Source organism: Danio aesculapii, chromosome 2, assembly GCF_903798145.1.
Source record: "Danio aesculapii chromosome 2, fDanAes4.1, whole genome shotgun sequence".
NCBI lineage: Eukaryota > Metazoa > Chordata > Actinopteri > Cypriniformes > Danionidae > Danio > Danio aesculapii.
Window position 1 is genome coordinate 51,028,613 of NC_079436.1, and position 22,426 is coordinate 51,051,038.

Genomic DNA, 22,426 nt, shown 5'->3' on the forward strand with positions numbered 1-22,426 from the left:
CTGTAAGATTATCAAAACATAACCAATCAATATTCATGACTTCACACAGACAATTCAGAGCAGAGCTACTAGACACAAAACCAGTGAGATTTTGTGGAAATTGAAATGTATGCGTTATCTGACAGCTGAATTAATTAGCTTTCCATTAATGTTTAGAACAATATTTGACAGAGATGCATCTATTTGAAGATATAGAATCTGATGGTTAAAAAAAAATAATACTGAGAAAATCACAGTTAAAAATTGTCCAAAGTTCTTACCAATGAATATTATTAATTAAAAGACGGGTTTTGACATATTTACAATAGGAAATTTACTAAATATAGTCATCAAACTTAATCTTTGCATTATATTCTAATGATTTTTGTCTATTTTCGATATTTTTGACCCATATGATATGTTTATATTAAAAACATAAAACTAGTTTTGTTATCCATGATCCAGGGTCACATATGTGTGCATCAGCTTTAGCACATTTTAATTAAAATAAATTAATTAATTAAAAATAAAACACACACACACACACATATATATATATATATATATATATATATATATATATTTTAAATAATCATTGTTGTTTTTATTATAAAAAACATACTTTGTAGCATGCATTAAACCAAAATATAGTTCAATGCAATAAAAAACATGAATTTTGTGATGTGTTGACAATCAAAAGGACCGCATAATTTTTAAAAATCCTTTTTCTTGATTTTCTTGGAATTAAGATTAATTAATTAAATATCCAAAAATAAAAAAAAAAATCAGATTTTGCTGTCTGTATAAAAATTTACAAAAGTGTTTTTATATACACTGAAATAATTCAATACAAGCCAAATGCCTATTTTAATTTAAAAAACACATGCGCTCCAGTCAAAAGTTTGGGGTCAGTAGGATTTTTAGATGTTTTAAAAAGAGCTTCTCCTGCTCACCAAGGCTGCATTTATTTCATTAAAAATACAGTACACGTTGTAAAATTGTGAAATATTATTGCACTATAACTGTTCAAAAGTAGTTTATAATTTAATATAATACTTTAGCTTTTTCAGCTTCATTACTCCAGTCACATGATCAGAAATCACTCTAATATTCTCTATAATTATTGTTATTATTATTGGGAATAGTAATAAAAGCAATATTGACTGGACTAATAATTTCATTTGAAAGTACATACAATAATAAATAAATATTTAATAAATAAGTACTTAACAATTTAACTATATTTTTTACATTTAATAAATGCCACATTGAAGAACAGAATAATTGTAAAATAAAATAAAACATACTTACATAAACAATAAGTGGTCACGCTAAATTTTACTATATTTTAAAAGATTAATACATCTTGCTTTTAAATTGATTAAACCTACAGCTTTTAAGGATAGTGACAAAATATAAATATTTAAAATTACAATTAATAACATTTTGGGGATGGAGGGCCATAGAAGCTATTGTTACTTACAAATGCATGAAGAGTTTAAGCGATCATAATGTATACAGTACTCCAAACAGCACTGCCATTCTAATAAAGCAGAGTTTAAAATGATCAATAAAAGACTTACATTCATAAATCAGACGTTCATAAATGCTGGGGTTGCACTTTAATAAATGACCTTTGCTCTTTGTTCAGACTACTTATTTAAAATAAACTGAAACAACACAATTTTTAAGGTTTTTTTTGGGACAACTTGATAGTTTTATGTTCAATCCACTTAAATTAGTAAAAAAAAATAGTAAGTTAACTTAATTCCTTCATGCAACACAAATCTATTGTGTGGAACCCAGCATTTTTTTTATTTTTTTTGCAGAATGTAAGGTCAAACTCAGCATCAGTATGAAGTTAAATAACTCTTTCTTAAAATAATTCCTTCATGATTCCTTCATTAATTTTATTTAAAATGGGGAAAATATATGTGGGCGACACAGTGGCTCAGTATTTAGCACTGTCGCCTCACAGCAAGAAGTTCACTAGTTCGAGTCCCGGCTGGGCCAGTTGGCATTTGTGTGTGGAGTTTGCATGTTCTCCCCGTGTTGGTGTGGGTTTCCTCCAGGTACTCCGGTTTCCCCCCAGTCCACAGTTCTATAGGTGAATTGGATCAACTAAATTGACCATAGTGTATGAGTGTGTGTGAACGCAAGATTGTTTGGGTGTTTCCCAGTACTGGGTTGCAGCTGGAGGGGCATCTGCTGTGTAAAACTATGCCGGATAAGTTGGCGGTTCGTTCCGCTGTGGCAATCCCTGATGAATAAATGGACTAAGTCGAAGGAAAACGAAATACAAAATGAAAATATATGTACAAATGATAAATTATTGACATTTGGTGTAACTAAACGAAAACGTGCTAATATCTGAATGCATTTTTTATATTTAAAATGGCTAATTTATAATTTTATAAAAAAAAAACTAATATTTAAAAATAAAATTATTTTATTTAATAAAACTAATGTTAAACTGTTTAACATAAAATGTAAATAAATGTTTTCAATTTATTTGTAAACAAGTTATTAATTTCACAAAAACATTAAATGCATTGATTTAACATTTAAAATGTATTTAAATTAATTAAAATTAAATAAAAAGAATAATTTATTCAAATATCTTCTAAATAAATAAATGAATTTATGTTCAATCCACTTAATTTAGAAAAAAATTAAATAAATAAGTAACATAATACCTTTACTGAAAAAAGTGTTGCATGCAAAACTGTTGCAAACAATTTATTTGTGTTGAATTTAAACAAACAAATTAAACTGAGCAATGTTCAACTTAATTTGTTTGTTTAAATTCAGCCCAAATAAATTGTTTACAACCACTTAATGTAAAAAAATGAGTAAATCCAAGGAATCATCTTTGAATAATTTTTTTAGTGTATGTTGTCCAACACAAAAAATACTTATTTAAAATGAGCTGAAACAATACAATTCTTGAGAGATTTTGTGCAAAAACTTAATTGTTTTATGTTCAATCCACTTACATTTGTAAAAAGAAATTAATCATTTAATTTAATTCTTCATAATGTCTCAACACAAAAACTATTTATTTTAAATGAGCTGAAACATCACAATTCTTGAGGGATTTTTTTATGACAACTTAATAGTTTAATGTTCAATCCACTTACATTTGAAAAAAAAATAAGTTAACTTAATTCCTTCATGCTATTCCAACACAAATCGATTGTGTGGAACCCAGCTTTTGTTCTTTACAGTGTGTAAGGTCAAACTCGGCATCAGTATGAAGTTAAATAACAGAAAATCAAATCTCTGAGACAGATGTGCACTTTCAGAAAGGCACACGCTGCTGGATAATGGGCTAAATGCAATTTCTCCTGGTCTTTGCATATACATCGCATTAGTTCAGGGCAGGTATTAAAACACAACGAGACCTAAAATAGAAGCTCACCCTGATGTGAACCATCATTCATGCATGAAGCAGGACCTGGCACCGCTTTCTACTCAACAAACATCTTCCGGAGGATCGAAAGATGTGCATTTCTCTCACATTAACACATGCCATCTGTCCGAGTCTGCAGTAACCTGCTCTAAGCTGAGGCTAAATTACAAGCAGATATAATTGTGCTGTCTTTTCAGGGTTAGGAAAGGACATTATCTACATGCGCAGTAAAAAAATAGGTGCTTCAGACGGGGAAAAACTACACAAAAAAATCAAGTAAGAGAAACTTATTAAACCCTATTAAAAAGTTACTAGGTGGATTAATTTGATTTAAAACTGGTAAAGGGTATGTACTAAATTAAAGAATTAATTAATGACATAAACTAAATGAAAACATGCTAATGTCTGAATGCATTTTTAATATTTAAAATGGATAATTTATAAATAAATGAATTATAAAAGTAAAATTGTTTATTTAATAAAACTAATGTTAAGCTGTTTTACATAAAAAGTAAATAAATGTATTAAATGTTAATGTAAATAAGTAATCAATTTCTTTAAAAACACATTCAGTGAATTGATTAAAATAAAATTGGAATAAATAAAACTAATATTTAAATAGATTATTTAAATACACTGAAAAAAAATTGTCAAATTTGTTTTAAATAAACAAAAATAACAACTTAGTAAATAATTATTACTGCACTAAAATAATATTAAAAACTAAATTACATAAAAATTTTATTTAAATAAATAATAAATATAACAGTACAGTGCAGCCGGAAAGTATTCATAGCGCTTCACTTTTTCCACATTTTTTATGTTACAGCCTTATTCCAAAATGGATTAAATTCATTTATTTCCTCAAAATTCTACACACAATACCCCATAATGACAATTTGAAAAGTGATTATTCAGGTTTTTTATTTTTAAGAAATCTTATGTACAGAAGCTCTAAATTGAGCTCAGGTATATTCTGTTTCCACTGATTATTCTTAAGATGTTTCAGCAGCTTAATTGGAGTTCACCTGTGGTAAATTCAGTTGATTGAACATGATTTGAAAAGGCATATACCTGTCTATATAAGATCACAGGGTTGACAGTGCATTTCAAAGCACAAACCAAGCATGAAGACAAAGGAATTGTCTGTAGACCTCTGAGACAAGAGGTCCAAGGCTGGAGAAGGTTACAGAAAAATTTTTGCTTCTCTAAAAGTTCCAATTAGCACAGTGGCCTCCATCATCCGTAAATGGAAGATGTTTGGAACCACCAGGACTCTTCCTAGAGCTGACCGGCCATCTAAGCTGAGTGATCGGGGGGAAGGGCCTTAGTCAGGGAGGTGATCAATAACCCAATGGTCACTCTGTCTGAGCTCCAGCATTCTTCTGTGGAGAGAGGAGAACCTTACAGAAGAACAACCATCTGTGCAGCAATCCACCAATCAGGCCTGTATGGTAGAGTGGCCAGACAGAAACCACTCCTCACCTGGAATTTGCCAAAAGGCATCTGAAGGACTCTCAGACCATAAGAAACTAAATTCTCTGGTCTGATGAGACTAAAACTGAACTCTTTGGAGTGAATGCCAGGCGTTAGGTTTGGTGAAAACCAGGCACCGCTCATCACCAGGCTAATACCATCCCTACAGTGAAGCATGGTGGGGGCAGCATCATGCTGTGGGGATGTTTTTCAGCAGCAGGAACTGGAAGACTAGTCAGGATAGAGGGAAAGATGAATGCTTCAATGTACAGAGACATCCTGACTAAAAACCTGCTTCAGAGTGCTCATGACCTCAGACTGGGGCGAAGGTTCATCTTCCAGCAGGACAATGACCCAGAGCACACCGTCAAAACATCACTGGAGTGGCTTCACAATAACTCAGTGAATGTTCTTGAGTGGCCCAGCCAGAGCCCAGAGCTAAATCCTATTGAACATCTCTGGAGAGATCTGAAAATGGCTGTACACCGTTGCTTCCCATCCAACCTGATAGAGCTTGAGAGGTACTGCAAAGAGGAATGGGCAAAAATTCCCAAAGACAGGTGTGCCAAGCTTGTGGCATCATATTCAAAAAGACTTGAGGCTGTAATTTCTGCCAAAGGAGCATCAACAAAGTATTGAGCAAAGGCTGTGAATACTGCTGTACATGTGAATTTTCAGGTTTTTTATTTTTAATAAATTTACAACAATCTTTTTTCAAATTGTCATTATGGGTTATTGTGTGCAGAATTTTGAGGAAATAAATGAATTTAATACATTTTGGAATAAGGCTGTAGCATAAAAAATGTGGAAAAAGTGAAGCGCTATGAATACTTTCCAGATGCACTGTACTATATATGGTGTATACAAAAATGATGTAATGTTATAGAAATTTGCATTTTCCAAGTAACTTATTACAAAATGTATATTTAAATAAAATTTGAATGAATAAAACTAATATTTAAATAAAAAAATTAAATATTAGGGCAGCACGGTGGCGAAGTAGGTCGCACAATCGCCTCACAGCAAGAAGGTTGTTGGTTCGAACACCGGCTGGGTCAGTTGGCATTTCTGTGTCGAGTTTGCATGTTCTCCCTGTGTCCGGGTGCTCCGGTTTCCCCCACAGTCCAAAAACATGTGGTACTGTATAGGTGAATTGGGTGAGCTAAATTGTCCGTAGTGTGTGAATGAGAGCTTATGGGTGTTTCTCAGTACTGGGTTGTGGTTGGAAGGGTATTCACTGTGTAAAACATATGCTGGTTAAGTTGGCGGTTCATTCCACTGTGGCAACCCCAGATTAATAAAGGGACCCCAGATTAATAAAATAATAAAATCTGTTTTAAATAAATAAATGAAAAAAAATTATAAATTGGTAAATAAATAACTGCTAAAATAAGGTTTTAAAATAAATAAAATATGATTTAAATAAATAAAACATTAAAAGAGTATATAGTGTATAAAAATTATTTAATGTTAAAGAAATTAACACTTTCCAAATAATTTGTATATTTAGAATGTATAAATGTATATTTAAAGAACATTTAAATAAATAAAACATTTAAAGAGTATATAGTGTATAAAAATTATGTAATGTTAAAGAAATTAACACTTTCCCTATAATTAGTATATTTAGAATGTATAAATGTATATTTAAAGAACACTTAAATAAATAAAAACATTTTTTTAATGTTTAAATAAAAATAATAAAATGAGGAAAGTGTGTTTTAAACGATTAAAGGAAAATAAAAATAAATAATTAAATTGATGATTAAATAATACTGGACTAAAATAAGATTTAAAACTAAATTAAATAATCTGCGATTTAAATAAATAATAAATATAACGGTATGCAGTGTGTGAAAAAACTTAATGCTGTGATGTAATGTTATAAAAATGAGCATTTTCCAAATAATTTATTACAAAATGTAAATTTAAATAACATTTGAATACTTATAACTATTATTTAAATAAGTAAATAATGTTTAAATAAAAGGAATAAAATTAAATGTTAAATGAGCAGATTACAAGTAATATTTTACAAAATGCATATATTTCTTCTCACAGCATTACCTTTTAACACATGAAAAAATCTAGCTGCCATTATGAATGCCATGTCGACCACCCAGTGCCATAATGACAAGCTTTGCACAGTCAAGCACTCTCAGTTTCCCAAGAAAATGTATAAAATAAATAAATAAATGAATAAAAAGTTTTATGTGACTTTCTGTAAAGGTTTTCTCAGCATTAGGTCATTATTAGACAAAATATCTTATTAAATAAGCATAAGTTCAGGTCCTTGTAGACGACCACATGTTTTAATAAAGAAGAAATAATGCTAAACAATGCAGTTTAATGATTGGTTAAGCCATTTCTTCAGCTTTTAATCAGACTCACATGAAGTGACCAGTGTCATTGCCCCCAACTCCAGGACTTTTCAATTTCTGAACCAATATGCGAATCACATTCAGGAAGATGATGATATTAGCCTGTCAGACAGATGGGGAATATATGAGGAAATATCTTTTTTTTCTGTTGATAAATCTGAATAAATGTAGTCAATCTCAAAAGCTGACATGTATTATCATAACTCACAAACAGTGAAGCAGTGATTGGTCCTTTAATGATCCACCAGATGTTCATATTATCTGTGTCATCCCAACATCTGCAAAACATGGGAAATACAAGGAGGATTTGATTAATTAATGTATTTATTTATTACAATTATTTTATTTATCGCTAATGTTTAAACGCATTTTATTATATTTATAAAATGTATAAAATAATAAATTAATATTAAAAATAAAAAAACATTTTACGTAATAAAACTAATGTTTAACTGTTAATTTATAAAACAGCAAGAAGGTTGCTGGTTCGAGCCATCAGTTGGCGTTTGTGTGTGGAGTTTGCATGTTCTCCCTACAATCGCATGGGCTTCCTCCGGGTGCTCCGGTTTCCCCCACAGTCCAAAGACATACGGTACAGGTGAATTGGGTAGGCTAAATTGTCCGTAGTGTATGTGTGTGTGAATAAGTGTGTTTGTGTTTCCCAGTGATGGGTTGCAGCTGGAAGGGCATCTGCAGTGTAAAACAAATGCTGGATAAGTTGGCGGTTCATTCAGCTGTGGTGACCCCAGACTAAGCCGAAAAGAAAATGAATGAATGAATGAATGAATGAATAATTTATAAAACAGCAATGGGCAACGTGGTGGCGCAGTAGGTAGTGCTGTTGTCTTACAGCAAGAAGGACGCTGGTTCGAGCCTCGGCTGGGTCAGTTGGGACTTCTGTGTGGAGTTTGCATGTTCTTCCTGCGGGTGCTCTGATTTCCCCCGCAGTCCAAAGACGTGAATCAGGTAAGCTAAAATTGTCCGTAGTGTAGGTGTGTGAATGAGAGTGTATGAGTGTTTCCCAGTTATGGGTTACAGTTGGAAGGGCATCCGCTGCGTAAAACATGTGCTGGATAAGTTGGCAGTTCATTTCGCTGTGGTGACCCCAGATTAATAAAGGGACTAAGCCGAAAAGAAAATGAATGAATTAATATTAAAATAGCATTTGATAAATGTAGCTAATGTTTAAATAACTACATTGCATTTAGATAAAAAGAAAAAAGATTGCAAAATTTGATTCAAAGAAATAAATGAGGAATTAAAATAATCAACAGATGAATAAATAAAACTGGGTTAAAATACAGCATTTAAGTAAGTAAAATATAATTAAAATATGGGTAGTACAAGGACAATACATTTTTTTTTTCAGTTATTTATTTATTTATTTATTACAATTATTTATTCATTGCTTATGTCTAAATGCATTTTTATATTTAAAATGATTAAATATAATAATTTATAAAATAATGAATATTAAAAATAAAAAAATTAAGTTGTAAAACTAATGTTCAGCTGTTAGACATAAAAGGGAATTAAATAATTTAATTTAAAAATGAACATAAAAAGTTAACTTATTAAAATAGCATTTAAATAATGTTGAAATACTTTGTATTTAGATGAAAGAAATAAAATGAGTAAAATTTGATTTAAATAAATAAATGAATCAAGAATTTAAATGATTAATTGGTGAATAAATAGTACTAGATTAAAATAAAACAAAATATTTAAACTAAATTGAAAAAAATATGATGTAAATTATTTAAAATACCATTCAAATATGGGAAATACAAGGACAATGTATTTATGGCTTTTGTCTAAATGCATTTTCTTATATTTAAATTGTATTATGTATAAATTAAAAATAAACACATTTTTAAATAAAACTAATGTTTAACTGTTAGACATAAAAATGAATTTGAATGTAAATAAGGGATTAATTTAAATAAAAATATATTAACTGAATTGATTCAAGTAACATCTGAATAAACAGATTAGTTTATACAAGATTAAACAGATAAATTGAGATTTTTCAGATAATCTGATTTAAATAAATAAATGAAGAATTAAAATAATTAATTGATTAATAAATAATCCAGGATTAAAAGAAAGAATTTATTTAAACTAAACTAAATAAAGTATTATTTCAGTTACTTAAATTATTATTTTCATATGGGAAATACAAGGAGAATGTATTTATTGCAACAACTTTAAAACAAATTTATTATTTTATATTTTAAATAATAATTAGGGTTGGGCAGTATGAACAAAATTATATTTCATATAATATTTATAAAATATCCTTGCTCATTAAACATCACTTGGAAATTTTTAAAAAATCCTACAAAAATGTGAAGAGTGAAAACTGCATCTACCCCTCAGTGTATCATAGAATTTTGCCACAAAGGAAAGACTAAATGAATGCAATTGATTTGAATGTTTTAGGGTGCTTTCACACCTAGACTTTTGTTTCAGAACGTGGCACTGTTCCCCAGTTAGCACGGTTCATTTGGCATATGTGAATTCAGCAATCGCGCTTGGATCCACCCCAAAACAATCAATCCGAGATCGCCTGAATGAGGTGGTCTCGGCTCAATTGAAACGAACTCTGGAGCGGATCGATTGTAGTGAGAAAGCCATACGATCCAAGCCAGGCTATATCACAGTGTATCATGAATATGTAATAGGCATATATATGGCTATATGAAGAGAGAATTATGAGTAGGGCGGGATGTCGTTAAATGTAAATGTGCATTTCATATCAAATATGAAAGTGAAAGCATGTTAACCATTAATGAGAGCTTTTTATCCGTTAGGAAAATTGACCGAACAGCAGTCTTGGTTTATCTGTTATTTCTCTCTATAATGTAAAGCCTATAATGCATAAGCCAACTGCTCTGTATGAGAAAGTCTTACTTCTGATTTATACTTGGTGACGATGTCTATGGGTGTCACTATTCAAAATGAAAGCAGCTTTTTGCTTATAATGTCTTATTGCTCATCGTCATAAATTAAAATAAGGACTCATGACAGCTGAGTGGGACTCTGCAAAATAAAGCATGAAACTCTGACCAATGTGAGGAGACCTTACTCACATATGACTTTTAGCTCTTTTGGTCCATTTAGAAACTTTGCAGTGTGAAAGCGAACCGCATCAAGAACAAAGGGTGTACCAACAATGTACTAATTTTAAACCCTGTTTCAGAACAAGAGAATCGATCCACAGGTGTGAAAGCACCCTTAGATCTGACTCACCCTCTGTTATCAAAGAATTGTCTGGTCAAAACCCACACGACAAGCACAACCGATGGGACACCTACAGAAAGAAACGACAACAAAAAGAAATAAACACTCACTTTCTCCATATTAACAGCAACAAAAGAGAGACAAAATGGATTTTCACCATTTGGATATGGTAGATGGTGACTCAACCATAACCATATAACCATAAATTGACTTTCCCTGCCAGAATTCCCTGCATTGATATGATTTTTATGATTTTTGTTGACATTACTGTGGTTCTTTTTAGTTTTTCTCCCATAGGTGATGTACATTAGACTTATATGTTCCATCTAATGTTGAGAATGAATGTTTATTCCATTGCTTTAATTTTATGTGTTACCAGATGGTGTTTAGCAGCTGTGAGAATGACACCAAGCTCCGACTGTATATTTGTATGTTTCTCTGCTTGTGGGAAAAGTTGTTTAATACGAGCATTGGTTCATTATATGACTGTCTCATTACCACATGCTTAAGCCGCGGTCACACTGCATATTCTGATGCATAGACTTCCATTCATATGCAAGCGAGTGTAGCAGAAGTTTCGCATGTCCGCTTCCAAAAGTTGGTACCTACAGTGTGTGTACAATATATTTTTAATGAAGTGATGTTTTATTGTTCTCCTGGTTTTTCAGGTTTTACGAACCCCATCCAATGAGAATGTACCACCAGAAGTATTTCCTCTGCGAGACGAAGGTGAGCGCGAGCAGCGTCTGCAGGTAAAGCCCTTCCACCAGCAGCCAGAAGTAATTGGTGAGGATGCAGAACTGGAAGAAACTCACAGCGCTTTTGCACAACACCTGAGGACAACAACACACACACACACACATAGTGACACATCATATCAGTTCAACATCAAACACTTTGAATTCACAGCAGCAGTGTTGTTATTGTTGATAAATAAATATATATATATATATATATATATATATATATATATATATATATATATTGACCTAGAATTCAGCTTAAAGTGTCATTAAAAGGCTTAATTAGGTTATTTAGGCAAGTTAGGGTAATTAGGCAAGTCATTGTATAATGATGGTTTGTTCTGTAGACAATCGAAAACAAAAATTGTTTAAAGGGGCTAATAATATTGACCTTAAAATGATTTTTTAAAAAGTAAAAACTGCTTTTATTGTAGCCGAAATAAAACAATTAAAACTTTCTCTAGAAGAAAAAATATTATCAGACATACTGTGAAAAATTCCTTGCTATGTTAAACATTATTTGGGAAATATTTAAAAAGGAAAAACTTACATACATTAGATAACATGAAAATAATAACAAAATGAAACTGATAATAATAAAACAGTGTGCAATTTAATGTTGTAAAGCACTCACCGTGGACATTAAGCAGTGATCTTGCGTTTCGTCTGAGAATAGAACAGTGTCTTTAATGAAAACCGCACTGGCCCGCAGGATGAAGGACACAAACAGATTGATGTGGATGTAATTTCTGGTGCAGTGGAACTTCCTGTAATAGACAACCGATAATAAACAATATAATGGAACTGTTTAGATCAGAGATGCCCAAAATTGGCCCGGGGGCCAAAGTTGGCCCATCGTAACCTTTGATTTGGCCCACCGTCTCATCTGAGAAGAGATTGAGAATGATGGAGAGGATTGGGGCGAATGCCTTTAACAGAGATCCTCATTTCTAATTTGATGTAACCTTTTCTTTTTTTTTTGCTGAGCTACAAAAAAAGCTGAAATGAAATGTTTCAATTAAATGTTGTAAATGAATTGGAGTTTTAAAAATGTTTATACTGTCACTCGACAGATAGAGGACTATGCAGAAGACATCGGTGAGCAAATCAAGGAAAAAAATAGCCAACTCCATTCTGTTACAAATTAAATTGTTTTTGCTGTAATAAATTCATTATATAATGTAAAAAATATATGCTGTATTAGTTAATATAAAGCAATGTTTTCTAATTATTTTTAAATATTATTAAGTAAATTAGGAAATTAGACATGACAACTATATTTAACTTTGGTCCACTAGACTCAATCAAGTTTGGTTTTTGGGTCTTTATAGGAAAAAGTTTAGGCACCCCTCGTTTAGATGCTTATACATGTAGTATGTAAGTTTGACACCCAGTGGTGTAACTATGTATTGCATTCCTGGTTTAAAACAAATGCAAGTGCAGGTTGCCAGATTGAGGACCAACAGGAGTGAGCTTGACTATTAAGCATAAAGGCTGATTTAAGGCTGATTTAAATCATGTTTTATATAAAAGCAACGGCACGTGATAGAAGGAACATTCTAATATTAAAAGGAGTTTTTGTCCTAACCAACATCTCGAATTGATATATTAGAAACGACTTCTGTTTCTTGCAGCTGAATAACAGAAAACTGACAAAGATCACCTCAAGTACTCCTCATGTGCTTTACTCAGTATTAAATGCAAATAATGTGGGTTTGAATGCCATTTATTATCATACTACTGAAAGCAGTAGCAGATAGTTCACCTCAGATCTTGAAAATAAAATAAACCTTGGCAGTGGGCAGGTTTAAATAACCAAAACAAAAGACAGCCGTTCCGGCACGTAACTCACATTTTCAAAGCTGAATTTCTGACTTCAGCATTGTTTTTCAGATAAACTAGAATGTTCCCTTAGCATGTTTCTTAAATATCTACAAACATATTATGGTTTTTTTTATGCTTTAGAAATGTCAAAAACGTACACACAGCAACTTCAATATTTAGGTTTTTGTTCATCATAAAAATAAGATATCATAGGAGCTTTACCTGAAGCATGTGAATATGATGACTGCAGTTATGAGTGATATTAGCGATGTTGCATATCCTGCAGTGTAAAGCTGTTTTAAAGTCGATAAGTAGGTTGTCTGAAAAAATAAATGCAAAGAGAAAAAGAGACTTTATGTATTTCAAGCACAACAGATTCGTCAGGAACTAATAAGTGATTCTGATTAAAACTATAACAATGAAAACCTTTCGAGTTTGTAACCCTCATAATGCATTTAGGTTTGTTTAGGCGTAGAACAGGTGAATAATTATTATATTTTAATTCTGTAAATATAGTTTTTAGCATATACAATTACAAAATGATTCATTGGATTTACTAAATATTTTAAGGTGAGTGGTAGGAAACAATTTATAGGGGCTGAAATTTTAAACAAACATTAAATTTAGTCATGTTCAACTGTGTTTGTTTGAATTCAGCACATATAAATTAGTTGCAACAATTTGCAATGATTATCCAGCATATTTTTACACAGCGGATGCCCTTCCAGCTGCAACCCAGTACTGGGAAACTAAGACAACTATATGAACTGAATAAACTAAATTAGCCATAGTGTATGAGTGTGTGTGTGTGTGTGTGTGTGTGTGTGTGTGTGTGTGTGTGTGTGTGTGTGTGTGTGTGTGTGTGTGTGTGTGTGTGTGTGTGTGTGTGTGTGTGTGTGTGTGTGCGCGTGTGTGCGCGTGTGTGTGTGTGTGAATGAGTGTGTATGGGTGTTTCCCAGTACTGGGTTGCAGCTGGAAGGGCAATAAGAAGAATATTTTATAAATATGTTATAAATTTTGCATTTAGGTCATGGTCAAAAATTCCTTTTTTTGTAAAATTATATCAGTTATTTCGATCACACTGTAAAAAAAGGCTTTATAAGGTAATCGTAGATATTTACTAGTGTATTTACTAACATGAACTACGTATGAACAATACTAGTACAGCATGTATTAATCATAACAATGCACTGAGTTAATATGAACAATGAACTGTATTTTCATTAACTAATGTTAACAAACCTGAATAGTGTAATACATTTTTTATTCATGTTAGTAAATGCATTAACTAACTAATATAACCTTATTGTAATGTTACTTATATTAATGTAAACAAATTATACAAATATTTAATTAAATTCCATTCATTCAAGTAGAGTTATTACTAGTAATTAGTAGCTACTAAAGTTGTGTTCTTACAAATTTCATATATTTTCAAATAAAAATTTTACCAGTATGATACAACATGGAAGGATTCAAAATGTTCCCATGCACTCATTAATGATGATTTGCTGATGAAAAATATTAATATATAACTTTTATAAAATACTGATCATAAAGCTGTGCAGATTCCAGCAGCACTTTTATGTCAAAACAACACCAAATTCATGTAAAATAAAAATAAAAAATTGTCAAAAATGCTAATCGATTTGATGTCAACTGACTAATTTAATGTCAAAACCACATCAAATTTTCATCTTTGAAAATACATTGGTGTCAAAAAAAGGTAATAAACTGATTGACCTTTTTTGACACCAATGTTAGATATCATTTTGATGTCGTTTTAACATCAAAGTAGTTTACATACATTATTGAGACACAAACTCCCGTGTATATTTGTAATTTGTAATTGAGGCTTTTAGATGAATAAAACTTTTCTTTTATTATACTTTTTGTCATTATCTTGGTGGTCAAAAGGGCATCAATGCGTGGATGTCAAAGTCTTGACGACAAATTAATTAGCATTTTTGTCGTGTTTTTGATGTTGAGATAGTTAGAATGCTTTGTTTATTTACTTCAGCATAAATATTATTTATTTTTAAAATAATCCTCAACAGACTTAACAGATAACATAAAATACTGATCATAAAGTGTCCATTTCAAGAGACATCTTAAAGTCAAAACAACACCAAAAAAGACATCAAAATGCTATTTGACTTGATGTCAATTGACTACCTTAAATGTAAAAACAACATCAAATTGACATCTGAAAACAATTGACATTTTTGGACACCGATGTTAGATGTAAATTTAATGTCATTTTGAACATTCATTATTGGGATACAAAATCCAGTGTAAATTTTTTTATGTAAGCTTTCAGATAAATAAAACTTTTATTTTGTGTCGTTATTTTGGTGGTAAAAAAGGCATCAATGTGTGAATGTCAAATAGACGTCAAAGTTTTGACATAAAATCATTTATCATTTTTGACGTTTTTTTATGTGTTTTTTGATGTTGGGGTAGTTAGAATGCTTTATTGGTTATTGTTTATTTACTACAGCATAAACATAGAGTCAAATGACCTGCTTATTTTTAAAATTATCCCAAACAAACTTTCTTATATAAAATACTATCATTAAGTTGTATACATTCCAGCAGACACCTCAATTTCGAAACAACACCAAAAACATGTCAAAAATGTTAATTAATTTGATGTCAATTGATGGCCTTAATGTAAAAACATTAAATTGACGTCTGAAAACGATTTTGATGTTTGAACATCAAAGTAGTTTACATTCATTATTGGGATAAAAAATCCAGTGTAAATTTGTAACGTAAGCTTTCAGATAAATAAAACTTTTTTATTTTGCGTCGTTATTTTGGCTGTCAAAAGGGCATCAATGCGTGGATGTCAAAAAGACGTCAAAGTTTTGACATCAAATCAATTCGCATTTTTTACATGTTTTTTAAAGTGTTTTTTGCTATTGAGATATAGTTAGAATGTAATATTCGTTATTGTTTATTTACTTCAACATGAACAGAGTCCAATGACCTGCTTTTTTTTCTACATAAGCCTTTAGTACGGTGGCCGAGAGAGCTTAACGTGCTGCAATTTAAGAAAGCACATGCAATTACAAAAAACATCAGCAAATAATGAAACGATCTTCATAAATTTGACAGCACACGTGTTGCAAATTGGTCACAACACAAACAAGTGAAGAAACGTGCAGCGAAGAAATGTGCAGCAAATTGGTCACAACACATACAACTGAAGAAACGCGCAGCAAATTGGTCACAACATTTGCAAATATCCATGTAACACAACGAAAATGTTTCTAGGGGACCCAAAAACATGACAGACCCTGCTGAGGTATGGATGTGTTATTATGCCATGACTGTTGCTCAGTGAAGTGATTGGTGGTCTTTGAAAGGCGAGTTGTTTTTCGTTTATTTTAATATTCTGATTACACGACAAAATAAACCCATAATAACACATATCTATGATAATAACACATCCATATCTCAACAGGGTCCGTCATGTTTTTGGGTCCCCTAGAAACATTTCTGTTGTGTTACGTGCATATTTGCAAGTGTTGTGACCAATTTGCTGCGCGTTTCTTCAAATTGGTCACAACACAAACAACTGAAGAAACTGACTTTCTTCAGTTGTTTGTGTTGTGACCAATTTGCAACACGTGTGCTTTCAAATTGATGAAGATCGTTTCTTTATTTGCTGGTGTTTTTTTATAATTGCATGTGCTTTCTTAAATTGCAGCGCGTTAAGCTCTCTCGGCCACCGTGCTTAACAGACTATTTAAAAATATAATACTGATCATAAAGTTGTGTACATTCAAGCCGACACCTTAACGTCAAATCAATAAACGTCAAAAATGTTAATCAATTTGATGTCAATTGACTACATTAACGTAAAAACAAAATCAAATTGACATCTAAAAATGATTGATGTTTTTTGACACCAATGTTAGATGTCAATTTGATGTCACTTTAACATCAAAAACGTAGTTTACATGAACTATTGGTACACAAAATCCAGTGTAAATTTGTAATCGAAGATTTTAGATGAATTAAAAAAAACATATTTTATAATACTTTTCATAACATTACTTTGGTGGTCAAAAGGGCTTTAATGCATGGATGTCAAATTGATTTTTTTTTTACGTTAAATCAATTAGCATATTTGACTTGATGTTGGGATAGTTATTAGAATGTGTTATTGTTTATTTACTTCAGCATAAACATTGAGTCCAATGACCTGCTTTATTTTTAAAATAACCCTCAACAGAATTTCTTAATGTCAAAACAACACCAAAAACATATTTTAAAAAATGCTAATCGATTTGATGTCATTTGACTACCTTAAAGTAAAAACAACATCAAATTGACATCTAACATCGGTGTCAAAAAATGTCAAGCGTTTTTAGATGTCAATTTGATGTTGTTTTTACATTAAGGTAATCAACTGACATCAAATCGATTAATATTTTGACATGTTTTTTGGTGTTTATGATCAGTATTTTATAAAAGAAAATCTGTCGAGTATTATTTAAAAAAATAAAGCAGGTCATTGTACTTTATGTTTATGCTGAAGTAAATAAACAATAATGAATATTGCATTTTAACTATTCCAACATCTAAAAAACACACACAAAAAAACAACCATGTCAAAAATGCGAATCGATTTGATGTCAAAACCTTGACGTCTATTTGACATCCACACATAGATGCCCTATTGACCACCAAAATAATGACAAATAAAGTATTATAAAATAAGAAAGATTTTATTCATCTGAAAGCTTATAGTCCAACTTCCTCCTGGATTTTATGCCCTAATGCATGTAAATTACTTTGATGTTAAAACAACATCACATTGTCATCTAACATTGGTGTCAAAAAACATCAATTATTTTCAGATGTCCGTTTGATGTTTTTTGGTGTTTCGAAATTGAGGTGTCTGCTGGAATGTATACAACTTAATAATAGTATTTTATATAAGAAAGTTTGTTTAGGATAATTTAAAAAATAAGCAGGTCATTTGACTCTATGTTTATGCTGGAGTAAATAAACAATAACCAATAAAGCATTCTAACTACCCCAACATCAAAAAACACATAAAAAAACGTCAAAAATGATCAATGATTTTATGTCAAAACCTTGACGTCTGTTTAACATGCACACATTGATGCCTTTTTGACCACCAGAATAACGACACAAAATAAAAAAAAGTTTTATTCATCTGAAAGCTTACATAAAAAATTTACACTGGATTTTGTAGCCCAATAATGAATGTAAATAACTTTGATGTTCAAAATGACATTAAATTGACAACATCTAACATCGGTGTCCAAAAATGTCAATTGTTTTCAGATGTCAATTTGATGTTGTTTTTACATTTAAGATAGTCAATTGACATCAAGTCAAATAGCATTTTTGACGTCTTTTTTTGGTGTTGTTTTGACTTTAAGATGCCTGCTGAAATGGACACTTTATGATCAGTATTTTATGTTATCTGTTAAGTCTGTTGAGGATTATTTTAAAAATAAATAATATTTATGCTGAAGTAAATAAGCAATAATCAATATTGCGTTTTAACTATCCCAACATCTAAAAAACACAAACAAAAAAAAAAACATGTCAAAAATGCGAATCGATTTGATGTCAAAACCTTGACGTCTATTTGACATCCACACATAGATGCCCTATTGACCACCAAAATAATGACAAATAAAGTATTATAAAATAAGAAAAATTTTATTCATCTGAAAGCTTATAGTCAAACTTCCTCCTGGATTGTATGCCCCACTAATGCATGTAAATTACTTTGATGTTAAAACAACATCACATTGTCATCTAACATTGGTGTCAAAAAACATCAATTATTTTCAGATGTCAATTTGATGTTTTTTTATATTATAATACTTTTTGTGTCATTGGTGGTCAAAAGGGCATCAATGTGTGGATGTCAAATAGACGTCAAAGTTTTAACATCAAATCAATTAGCATTTTTGACATTTCTTTACGTGTTTTAGATGTTGGGATAGTTAGAATGCATTATTCATTATTGTTTATTTACTTCAGCTTAAACATAGAGTCCAATCACCTGCTTTATTTTTAAAACAATCCTCAAAAGACTGAAATTAAAAAAGAGGAAAAACAGCAGGAAACAAATTAAAGCAGGAGTTTAAAGCATCAAAACAAACACAGTGACAAAGTTCCACACACACACACACAAACCGAGCCTCTCCAAGCAGGTAATGCCTTCAAAAATGATGGCCATCGCTATAAATTATGCATGCATTGCTATATAAATATATATTCACCACAGTCCCAGACTCTGAATCATCCTCAAAAGCACAGGCTTCCTCATACGGCGGATAGGGGTCCGTCCAGCCATTAGACATGCAGTTCCTGTAAATAAAACCTGAAGAATAAACAGCAAAGCATTATGGTTTTTAAATCGTTCCCTCAGGTGCTTTACTTTTTTTTTTTTTTTTGTACATTTGACCAAACCTTACTGCTTGAGAAAAGCACTTTAAAACTCGACCACATAATGAGCAGTCATTAAAATCTCATACGCTCAAGCGGCAAATAAGTCTTAAGTTTGTCAGTTGTTTCAGACTCCTGCTGATCAGGCCTCGTTTCACAGAGCGTAAGCACAATTCCCTCTTCAAAACAGCTCCAGAAATACCTGCAGACGCCTGGAGAAATGCTTTAGGGAAAACATGATCACTTGAGCCGGCTGCTGGATGTGTTTCCTGGAGCTATACACATTTACACAGCGTGCTTTTTGCCCATGATTCGGATGTTGGAGATGAGCAATTCCATGCAAGCGTCAAACTTGCTATGGAAAAATATGTAGAGTATCCACCCAAATGGCGAAATCCTTTCAAAGTTGTTTGTGTAGGTTTGTATTGTACTGTAGTGTCATCTCGGTCAACATTTTCAAATGATTTCTCATTATTTTATATTATTTTTTCCTAGGCACACAAGCACCAATTTTGCAACCATTACATACATAATAAAGCGTTTTCTCTCTACTCAGTCTTGCAGGGCCAGTGTCCTGCATATTTTAGGTACAACCCCAATTAAACATACCTCAACCTCTTTCTAGGTATACTAGAAATGTCAAGGCAGGTGCATTGCAGGAAGTTGGAGCTAAACTATGCAGGACACCAGCCCTCCAGGACGGAGTTTGGACACCCCTGCTATACATTATTAGTTATTACTAGTCACGCAAGCGCAAAAAATGTAAAATGGTTTGTGTAGGCTTGTATATAAAAATAAAAATCAGATCTGTTTATTCTTTTTCAAATATTTCTCAAATTATGTTTAACAGAGCAAGGAAATTTTTACAGTACGTCTGACAATATTTTTTCTTCTGGAGAAAGTCTTATTTGTTTTATTTCGGCTAGAATAAAAGCAGTTTTACACTTTTTTTTAAAACCATTTTAAGGTCAATATTATTAGTCCCTTTAAGCTATATTTGTTTCAATTGTCTACAGAACAAACCATCATTATACAATGACTTGCCGAATTACCTTAACTAGCCTAATTAATCTAGTTAAGTGTCACGGTCAAACAATGAAGACAAAGAGGGTTATCACTTGTTTTATTCAAAACAATGTGGATTGTTCAGCAGGAGGAAGCAGGTAAGTGAATATTCATGGATAGTGACCAGTCTTGTAAACAGTTCATAAAGTAAACAAGGATCTTCATTCAATCATCAGAGAATAACAGTCACTTCCCTTATTCACAGTTTGACAACCAGGTTAGGAGAAAATGTCCACAGGAAAACATCCACGGGGGAAGGCGAGCAGGAGAGATGAACCTAGTGACTTTGATTCCAGCCGAGGATCAACTGGAAAAGGTGAGTCTGTATAGGGACTGGTGATTGCTGGTGCAGGTGTCAGAACTCAGGTGAATGTGCTCGGTGTGATGAGAGGTGGCTGGTAAAGGAGAGTGGTGATTGGAGCTGCAGGAACGAGATGGTGAAGGAGACTGGTGATTGGAGCAGGAGGAACGAGCTGGGGATGTGACATTAAGCCTTTAAATGTCACTTTAAGCTGAATTCTAGTATCTTGAAGAATATCTAGTCAAATGTTATTTACTGTCATCATACCAAAGATAAAAGAAATCAGTTATTAGAAATTAGTTATTAAAACTATTATATTTAGAAATGTGTTGAAAAAAAATCTTCTCTCCGTTAAACAGAAATTGGGGTAAAAAATATAAAGGGGGGCTAATAATTATGACTTAAATTGTTACAACACAGCTTTCTTTCTCATAAAATCAAAAAAGTATGATGATTTGTGTAGGTTTGTATTTTCAAAAATTCGGAAAAATGTCTTTCAACGTTTTCAAACGATTTTATGTTTTTTATTTTATTTGATATCATTTATTACTAGTCGCACAACTAAATTAAACTAACAACAGCCAGTAAAAACTAACAGGAATAAAATAAAATGTATCAAAAAAAAAAAGTTTTCAGAATTCATAAACATTCCTACTGCAGTGGAAAATCTGGAACTTCTAAACTTTGCTCTGGTCGACACTAAAGAGAGTAGCTCTGTAAACTTTATACTGGAATGACTAAATATTCATTTTCCTTCTGTAATTCTCTGATTTATCAGAGATCGCCACAGCGGAATGAACCACCAACTATTTTACCATATGTTTTACGCAGCGGATGCCCCTCCAGCTGAAACCCAGGACTGGGAAAATTGCTAAATATTTAAGTAACTAAACAAAATTGCGTTCACAATATAAAAAAATTAAACTAAAAAACTAAACAAACTAACAGCAAATCTTAAAATGGTATTGCAATAAAAATGTACTTAAAATGCTAATCTATAATAACCTTGTTACTGCAAAACGCAAAACTTTTTAATCACATCCATAATAAGGCATGTTTATTTCATTCATTCATTTTCTTTTCAGTCTAGTCCCTTTATTAATCTGGGATCACCACAGCAGAATGATCGCCAACTTATCCAGCATATGTTTTAAGTAGAGCATGCCCTTTCAACTGCAACTCAGTACTGGGAAATACCCATGCACTCATTCACACACATACACTACGGACAATTTAGATTACCCAATTAACCTATACCACGTTTTTGGGCTTGTGGGGGAAACCGGAGCACCCGGAGGAAACCCATGAGAACATGGGGAGAACATGGGGAAACTCCACACAGAAATGCCAACTGACCCAGACGAGACTCGAACCAGCGACCTTCTTGCTGTAAGGCGATTGTGCTACAGATGCCACCGTGTTTATTTCCCCCAATTAAAATATAAAACATGTTTACAGTTTGATTTTTTTTTCTGATCCCTTAACTCTGGTTTGTTCATTTGGAAAATATGAACAAATGTTTCAATATACTGTTAACGTACATTCTCTATGTTTTTCT

At 31.8% G+C, this 22,426-nt stretch overlaps 1 protein-coding gene across 1 annotated transcript in view; it reads right to left on the minus strand.

The window, feature by feature from the left end:
• Positions 1–22,426, minus strand: part of ghrhra (growth hormone releasing hormone receptor a) — a 49,432-nt gene that overhangs the window by 9,928 nt on the left and 17,078 nt on the right. Inside the window, exons 4-10 of the mRNA XM_056445394.1 lie at positions 19,337–19,437; positions 13,281–13,378; positions 11,869–12,001; positions 11,171–11,324; positions 10,501–10,561; positions 7,457–7,526; positions 7,259–7,350 (exon numbers count right to left, since the gene is read on the minus strand). Of these exons, the coding sequence (XP_056301369.1) occupies positions 7,259–7,350; positions 7,457–7,526; positions 10,501–10,561; positions 11,171–11,324; positions 11,869–12,001; positions 13,281–13,378; positions 19,337–19,437 (709 nt within the window). The remainder of the gene's footprint in view (positions 1–7,258; positions 7,351–7,456; positions 7,527–10,500; positions 10,562–11,170; positions 11,325–11,868; positions 12,002–13,280; positions 13,379–19,336; positions 19,438–22,426) is intronic.